The sequence below is a fragment of the Eptatretus burgeri genome, chromosome 9 (assembly GCF_056783735.1).
Source record: "Eptatretus burgeri isolate ZD-2024b chromosome 9, Ebu_testis_v1, whole genome shotgun sequence".
Lineage (NCBI taxonomy): Eukaryota > Metazoa > Chordata > Myxini > Myxiniformes > Myxinidae > Eptatretus > Eptatretus burgeri.
The window spans coordinates 22,343,604-22,353,000 of record NC_140969.1 but is presented as its reverse complement, the minus strand read 5'-3'; the positions used below and the strand labels follow the sequence as shown (position 1 = coordinate 22,353,000).

General features: G+C 44.6%; 1 protein-coding gene across 1 annotated transcript in view; it reads left to right on the top strand.

Moving 5' to 3' along the window:
• LOC147019697 (stabilin-1-like) overlaps positions 1-1,312 on the top strand; it is a 29,464-nt gene extending 28,152 nt beyond the window's left edge. Inside the window, exon 3 of the mRNA XM_085894352.1 lies at positions 1-1,312. This exon is cut by the window's left edge and continues 2,275 nt beyond it. Coding sequence (XP_085750478.1) covers positions 143-721 — 579 coding nt within the window. The 5' untranslated portion in view covers positions 1-142 and the 3' untranslated portion in view covers positions 722-1,312.
• Positions 1,313-9,397: the final 8,085 nt, after the last annotated feature.

Below are 9,397 nucleotides of genomic sequence, written 5' to 3'. Positions count from 1 at the left end.
AGTATGGTATGCAAACCCGCACACGGTTCCTAGACATTGACAAGCTTGCTAGATCGATGGGAGACAGTGTCTGTGATGCCCTGGTTGGACTGCACGTGTTCTCCAGTTGTGATACAGTCAGTGCCTTTGCAGGCGGGGAAAGATGGGCGCCTTGAAGCAAATGAAGTCGGATAAGACCTACCAAGAGGCCTTCAGTCAGCTCGGTCATTCATGGGAAGTATCCACCGAGCTCTTTCAGAAGCTGCATGAGGTCACCTGCCACATGTACGTGCCGTCTACCAACACCACGAAAGTCAATGAACTCCGACATCAACTCTTCTGTGCCAGACGGGGAGAGATAGAGTCCAGTCAGCTTCCACCATGTGAAGACTGCCTCTTCATGCACGTCCTCCGTGCAAACTACCAGGCTGCTATTTGGAGGCGCTGTCTGCAATGCCAACCCTATGTTCCAAGTCCCAAGGGTTGTGGATGGACCACTGATGATGACGGGAAGCTGGCCATCGAGTGGATGCAGGGTTCTCCAGCACCGGATGCAGTGTTGCAACTGCTTTCCTGCAAGTGTGGACGGTCGTACAAACTCCCAGACTGCACGTGCCTTGCCAATAGCCTGAAGTGCACTGACATGTGCAAGTTGCGAACCTGCAGCAACCAGCCCGCTGATGTCGAGGAAGAGGTTGTGGACCTTGAGGACTCTGATGCTGATAACAGTGATGAAGACTAGACTACTGATCCATGGTGTGAATGTTTTGGCACAATCACAAGGACATTCATGGCTACAAATATGCATGAGTAAAACATAGTACATAAACATGCCACAGTGGTGTGGTGAAATTTGGGTTATCCGTAAATTTCACATTTTGGACGCTTGTTGGAACAAGGGTAGGGGAAGGGCAATTCCTTTAACTGTGGTAAAAACTTGTAAAATGTTCATAAATGTTTTCCTCATACAACTTGTGCATGTTGTCAGCTACTGCGGTTCAGTAGCACTACCCAGGGAACTTGTATGACAATATTATAAATTAAAATGTACTGAAAATCACTAATCAGCAACATTTTGATAGGCCCTATTGTTCGCCCCTTTCTGCCATAAAACAAATTATGCCTTCAGGAATGACAGAAAGGATTATTCGGATGGTATAAATAAAGCATTTCAGACATGTATTTGTGGTTTGCAGTTCATTCTAGCCCCATGTGGAAACAGCAATTGCATCATTAGTGAATGTTTCTGAGTTTGCCTTTTCACTTTCATTATTTGGAGGGTGGGTACATTCCAGAGATGATAACTACCAATAAGCTGCCAGTCTGCAATGGTTATCACATCAAAATATGATATATATATATATATATATATATATATATATATATATATATATATATATATATATATATATATATATACACACATACATATACACCAATTCAAAAATCATAACTAGGATTGGTTTCCTTAGATGGTACCGACAAGTTGAATTTCTGGCCTGGGCCCATGGACTATAGGTTAGGCTATTGTGTTGTATGTACTGCAGTAAGGATTATTACATTACTGAAGTCATTACAGTTCTTATTGCAGTAGTCTACAGAGAATAACTGCTTACAACTAAAGTTAAAACTATAGTTGGAACTGTACTAAAGGGACACGATTTTTACCTGGGGGATATATTATAATTATATTTCCGAAAGGATTGGTCAGGACAGTTGGGAAATCTGCACAGTTATAAATTATCAACTGTTTGGTTGATTTATAATAAGGTGTCACAGTCACAAACACTTTGTAACTCACCAATGTTGGTTGATATCAGGTGTAACAATGCACCATTCCACCTTCAGAGCAAGTTTCAGCTTCAATAGTACATTGGGGTTTGTTGATGTCCCCAGACGGTATTCCAAGAAATCCAAAAGTGTTTGATTCAATTCAAATCGGGGCACTGGGAATAGACATTGCAGATTTTCAAGTTATTCTCCTTGAACCGGCTCCAAATAGACACGGTAGGATCAGTGTGACCACTCCACATTTTCATAAATGCCAAGGTGAGCCAATTAAAAAAGCCAAGAATTCACAAGGTTTCGGAAAAGCGATGATAATAGAAAACCTATACGCCAAGAAAACCTCTAGAAAACCAAGACGCCAAGGTGAACAACGAATAGTCAAGATCTTGTGAAAAAAGCCAAGGAGTGCTCACACTGGGTAGGATGCTAAGGCGTGTGCAGGTAGATGTCAGGGCCTTTACTGTACTGCTGCAATAAAGCCAAAATGGAGCTTTGCCAAAACGTCATAATAACACACCTTTATAATGGATGTGGCGCTTTGCATTGTGGGAAAATCATGCACATGCTAATTTGGAGAGTTGATATCAAGTTTGAGTGTGCTGTTCCAATACTTTTGGTGGTGGTGTGTGTGTGTGTGTGTGTGTGTGTGTGTGTGTGTGTGTGTGTTTCAAATAAAGCTGCTGGTTGTCCACTACTCACTGGTCACTTTCAACATGGATACTGTAAAAAAGAAAGAACTTTTGAGTTGAAAAGATAAGAGATAATGGCAGGAAAAAGGATGGAATAGAAAATAAAGCAATGACGAAAGTGTAGAGAAAGTTTCAGGAAAACATAACGAAAGAACCATATACTCATGTGGAGTGAATCAAACGATCAATGATATAGACATACAGCGTAATGGGCAAAATGTATCTGTGAATTAATTAAAAGCAGTATCAGCAAGATCAACACTTTAAAAACCAGAGAGTTGGTGTCAAAGCCACCCAATGCTCGCCTGTTTATACATTTATCGTTTTTACAAGACTAGTCTTGTAATATTTTTAATAAAGCATTGCAGTGAAGTCTGATCCAAATAATTTTAAAGCAATATATGTATTTGTATATTGTAATCAGTAAAAAAATAGTGTGGTAGATAAAAACATTAGAAAGGAAATAACTTGCACCAAAAACTTTAACATTTTCACGCTCACGCTCACGCTCAAGCCGGGGGATTCGCTATAGCTCTCTGTTCTTCGAACAGGCGAGCTAAAAACAAACACTAAACACGTTTGGCAAATGTTTAAAATTAATTGGAGAGGATGATCAAGACAAACCTGACCAAAGGCAATCTCAGATCATTCCACAAAGCCTGTGTGTGTCTACTCTCAGGAGAACCACAAAACAATCATCTGACCAACCTCAATATTGAACTTTTAAACTTGTCTCCCTCATAAAAAGGCAGTCGCCAACTGGGCATCCTCCATCATGCAGTCTTTCCATGACACATCTGGAAACCGAAAAGGCATTCAAAGGGTGGTGGAGCTCCTTGTCAGCCAATGGCCATCCATATCTAGTGCCCAACTGTGTCTGCGGACGTCCTCCTGCGGTTAGGTTACCTTTTTAGGAGGTTGGTGGCAGGATTTGCACTCCAGGCAACGTAAAACCCTTCACTCCGCAAAACACAAGAAAAACACAAAGAAATCTGAAAACACACTCCGAGGGAGTACCTCCTGGGCAGCTGACCTTCGCAGGGCAGCTCACCAGATGACGAGATTTGGGCAAAGCCATGGGGAACCACAATCTTTATGGAAAGGAGGAAAACCATGGGATAACCTTCCCAGGTCATATTGTGGTAGTGTATGTCAGGGTGGTCCTGAGGTGTCGTCCACCAAACGACGGTCTTCTTGGGTTAACCTGAGGTGGTCCCTTTGGGTATGTGCCTGGAATGTCCTATCCTTAAGAGAGGATGATCACCTGTCTCTGTTATCATCTGAGCTCAAGCGTTTCAATATCAATATTGCAGCACTCTCTGAGGTTCGGAGACTGGATAGTCGCGAGATCATGGCGGGTGGTAACACCTACAATTGGTCTGGTCACTCTGGTGGTTACCATGCCCAAGAAGTTGATGTAGCTGTGGCCAATAAACTGACTCCAATAATAATTGAGGTAACACCGGTCAATGAGCATATTATGAGACTCAGGATTCATCACTCCTTGGGTGTCATTTCCCTGGTCTCTGTATATGCTCCGACTGAGGCGAGTGATCTCACCGTGAAGAACGCATTCTCTGCCACGCTCAAGTCTGTGGTTGATGAGTGCCCCAGGCGAGATACTCTTCTAGTCTTTGGGGATTTAAATGCATTGACTGGAACTGATAGGGATGGTTATGAGACGTGTGTTGGTCTCCATGGGACTAGAATTGTGAACCAGAACAGCACTAAGTTCCTTGACATTGCAAGAAGTCAAGGACTAAGGGTAGCTGGTTCATGGTTTCAGCACCCACAGGCTCATCACTGGACTTGGTATCCAATGCTGGTGGTGTGGCAAAGGAGATTGATGTTGTGCTTTTTGATGGTCACTGGAGAATGATCCAATACTGCAGGGTCAACTGGAGGACTCAGTTTCTCAATACCCACCACAAGCTTGTGGTAGCGACTCTGAGGTTGCACCTTAAATCCGGGAGAATGGTACCATCCCAGCCTCGGCTGGATGTTGGCAAGCTCAAGGATGAGTTGGTAGCTGAGGAGTTTGTAAACAGGCTGAGTGGGGATTTGGGGGGTGTGGGTGCTTTGGGGAATCTTGAAGAGTTATGGAGTGCTTTCAAGACCACCATCCTCGATGTTGCCAGTGGATGTCTTTAAACTCACTGTCGGGCGAAGAAGAATTTTGTCTCTGAAGTGACACTGGATACCATTGACCAGAGTCGCAGGGCCAGGCTTACTGGCAGAGATGAGCTGTTCAAGGAGTTGAGGCATAAAACTGTGCAAGCCCTGAGGGTGGACAAGGAGGTCGATGTACGAGGAATCTGTGAGGGGTAGAGCATCACCTGTAGTCAAGTGATTCTCGTCCTGCTTACAAGGGAACTTGCGCATTGCATTCCTCCAAGCCAGTCCCTCGGTGTACTGCAGTTAGAGCAGAGGGTGGTCGGCTCTTGACAGGAGTCCGAAGTGAAGGCCTACTGGGCCGGTTATTTTGAGTGGCTGTACCAGGCTAATCCACCAGCTGTTGAGTTGGATGTCAGGGGTGTTACAATCCCAATTGCTGACCCTCCAATCAACTGTGATCCACCTTCATTTGTGGAAACACAGGCTGCACTGAAGCGGTTAATATAGGGTAAAGCTCCTGGGATCTGTGGCATGAACTTCTCAAGGCTGGTGGAAATGTTGTACTCATGTCATTGCATGCAGTTCTGTGCTCTTCCTGGAACACAGGCATCATCCCCACTGACTGAAAGAGGGGCCCTCTCTTGTTATCCCTCTCTTGAAAGTTGACCCTCTCTTGTTGCCTTGTTGTCCTTCTCTGGAAAGGGAAGGGTGATCACCAGGACTGCAACAACTACTGAAGGTTGACACTTCTCTCAGTGCCGGGCAAGGTCTTTGCTCGGATAATTATTGATAAGGTTCACCACCATCTGATTGAGCACCAGCACCCAGAGCAGTCAGGCTTTACACCAAAGACGTCAACGATTGATCGTATCCTTGCCCTTCGGTCCTCACAGAACGCCGACGAGAGTTTCGGCAGGGGCTGCTTGCAGTACATATTTATCTCTGCAAAGCATTCGATTCACTGAATCGGGATGCCCTCTGGAGGATTCTTGATCTTCTTGGGGTGCCACCAAAATGGATCAATCTGATGTCTGAACTATACTCTGGTCCTGAGAGTGCTGTGAGATACCATCTCTGACATATTTTCAGTTATTACTGGAGTTTGGCAGGGGTGTGTATTGGCCCCTACACTTTTCAGCACTTGTATGGACTGGATTTTAGGGAGGATGTCGGAAAGATCAAACTGCGGTGCATCGTTTGGGAATGTCAAGATCTCTGACCTTAATTTTGCAGATGATGCAGTCATCTTTGCAGAGACTTTAGATATCCTTTTGGGGGCCCTCAGGGTGCTGAATGAGGAGTCAGAGCACCTGGGATTATGGGTTTCTTGGGTCAAATCTCAGATCCAGGCTTTCAATGACATCTTGGATGCTGCTACCTTGTCTGTACCAGTTTGTGATGATGATGATGATGAGGATGTTGAGGTCACGGAGAGATTCACTTGCCTTGGCAGTGATATTCATGTCTCTGCTGGCTGTGAGCCAGAGGTCAATAGACTTCTGGGTCAGACCTGGGGAATCGTGGATTCACTGGATCATGGGGTGTGGCACTCTCGGTACCTGTGCAGGATGAAAGTCTGAGTCTTCAGGTCCTTGGTGCTTCCAGATGTGAGACTTGGACTCTGACAAGGGATCTGAAAGGGTGACTTAATTCCTTTGGTACCAGGTCTATTCGGAGAATCCTTGGCCATTGCTGGTGAGACTTTGTGTCCAACGAGCCGTTGCTGAGAGAGACTCAAATGAGATTTGTTACCTGCATGGTCCGTGAGCGTCAGCTGCGGCTGTATGGACATGTGGCTTGTTTTCCTGGCGCTGATCCTGCTCACCAGATTCTCTCAGCGAGGGAGTCTCGTGAGTGGAGGAGGCAAATAGGCCGACAACGTACCTCGTGGTTGCAGCAGGTTGACCAACTTCTCAAGGAGATGGGGATGGGCCAGGAATCTGCCTGGGTGATGGCAAGATGGAGGCCCCTGGAGTACTGGCAGAAAGTGGATGCAGCGATGCGCTGCTCCGGCGCATACTCCGATACCCCACCTGACCTGACCTTCATCCACAGCTTGATGTAGCTTTCTGCTTCCCCCTTTTGGTTGGCACCCTGCCTCACACCTTGCTCAGCTTGACATCATGGGAATCAAGGCCTTTAAAATCAATGAAACTCCCATGATGAACCAGATTCCTTGTACCTATTATTTTCACATCACAGACAGGTCAGAATAGAAGTCTTTGTCTTCTACCACCACCTATCTGATCTTGCACCCTCCATTTCTGCTTCCAATTTTCCCTTCCACTTGTATGATTGAGAGTTTTCAGCTGTATCCATCCTATTCACCCCATGTTCTCTTTCCCTTGCTTTCATTATTCCCCATCTTTTGTATTTTTATTCGTAGAAGTAAAATCTTGGTGTTGGCTTCGTGGTTAGGATGGCTGATTTGGGATCTTAGGTTCTTAAGTTCAAGCCCCATTGGCCACTGAATAAACACCAGGTGGGGTTGACTCATCTTGACTCAGCATGCCATCTTTCTGAGGTCAGAAAGATGAGTACCAGTATATTGGTTTAGGGGCACAGCATCAGTGGTGTCGTCGCACCCCAACAAAATGAGAGTTGCCAAGCTGCCATGTGCAAGAAGAGGAAGAAGAATTCCTGCAAGTTTTGCTCTTTTTATCCTCTACCCCACTGTGTGTGTCCCCAAACACTTTTGAAATAATATGGCTTTCAGGATGGACCTTTTAAGATATACAAAATAAGTAAGGGAAATAAAATGGACTTGATGTCGCACCACATAAATCATACAAAGGAAAGAAGGTTGTTAGTTCAAGAATAAACATCAAAAATTACCATTTATTTACTGTATCCTGAAAATGGACAACAATCCTTGCAATAAGTTATATTCTGGAGCATTGATAACTTCAATCCTGTAATGATGTAATCGATAGCATGCACAACATTGACAATGGGGGGGGGTGGGGGGGGGTAGAGCAAAATGTCGATCATCTTGTGACTTTTCCATCCTGTACACAACCATTCCACGTGACAAACTCGCGGTCACATTGGACATAGTCTCTGATGCCTCACATCCAGCTAATGTCCTGTTTCAGCGTTTGCCATCTGGAAGGTGATACAGGTCACTCAGGTGTTTGACAAATCGGTTTCGGAATAGTTTTTTTCCTCAGGCAGTTACTGCCCTGCCCAACTTCATTACCACTTAAACAGCGGTTTTCCTGTTTGGTTGTTAATGAATGCTATAGGGACAGGGAGAGAGAGAGAGAGGGGTGCGGGTGCTCTTCATTTGCAGTTTTATTACTATTTATGCTCATCATGTTCATCATGTGTATTCATCTATGAGGTCAGTGGCTCTATCATTCAGCTTTGCAGCACCCAGATGTGAATTAAATTTTGGTCATCGATTATGATGCAGTACGATGCAGTCTAACGAGATCAGAAATCCCACACCAAGTTCCGCTTCGGGATGCTGAATTTTAACAAAGACTCATGGACTTTTTTAATTTGCTTTTTGAGTTTTATTTTTGTATATTTCACCCTTAAAATGGAACAATATTTTGTGGTGACGACCGACCAAGGACAGCACCTACACACAACCTACACACAGCTAAACAAAACCCTGCTATTATGTACAGCTTCACAAAATGTGGAGTGGTTTTGATGTAAAACAATACCCTCAGTTCCTGGGACAAGCTGTCTGGTCATTGATGGCCTGGCACTTGTTATGGCAATGAAAAACCTCCTGAGGAAAAGACAATGGCAATTGCACAGACAGATTTACCCCAACATTGGACACGGATTACTGTAAGCATATTCTGGGCCCTGCCTGTGTCAAACGGCTATTCGCTGTACAACCTCGTGTCTGCAGTGCAATGCTATCATCCTGCCTCCACCATCAGTTGCCAAAACTCCACCATCAAACTCCACCCTGCCAAAGAGAAGATGAAGCCTTAGCCCTGAGTGCTCATCATTTTTAAATGAACAGTGTTTAAGTTGTGTCAATCAGTCAAAGCTGGTGAGTTAGTCAGATGGATGAGCTTTTTTGTTGGCCAAGTTGGGAATATGCCTGGTGTTGGCTTAATGGTTAGGGTGGTGGGCTTGGGATCCTAGGATCCTGAGTTCAAATCCCACTTGGCTGTTGAATTAGTACCAGGTGGGGGTTGACTGCCTGTCATCCTTCTGAGGTTGGCAAAATGAGTGCGAGCTTGCTGCTATCCTGTGTCGGAGTGATGACCTGTCCAGGATTGTGCCCAATAGCCAAGGAGACTGCTTAGGCAGCACCAACGCTCTGCACAAAGTATGGTCCCAATGGAATGGAGTTGGGAATTGTTCATTTCATTCAAAGGAATTCTTTGTTTCATCTGGTAGTTGTTGAATACATTCAGCGTTTTGTTGTTTGTTTGGTTTTTACAGATGTACCAGATGACATTCAGTGGTCTTGCAGCTGACATGCTAAAGAAGGCATTTTCTCCAGCCGATCGATCAGGTTGTCAATATATTGACTTCATTTTCGATCGTTTTTTTATTGGCCATCAAGTTTCAAGTTTTCCTATTGATGGCCCAGAATTGTCAATCAAGTTTTTCAAGCATCAAAAATGCAAAGGTACCTTGAGCCAGACAATGAAAGCGTTCAGTGGCAAGCAGAAAATTCCTCAACAATGGCAAAATTTCCTCAACGACAGCCAAACCAAGGTAAACTTGAATGAATTTATTTTCCAACACTGGAGCACCGATGTCAGCATACTGGGCGAACGATGCTTATTCGTAAGCCATGGTGAGAAAATGTCACAAAATGATGAAAGATAGCATCCATTCATCCACTGGGA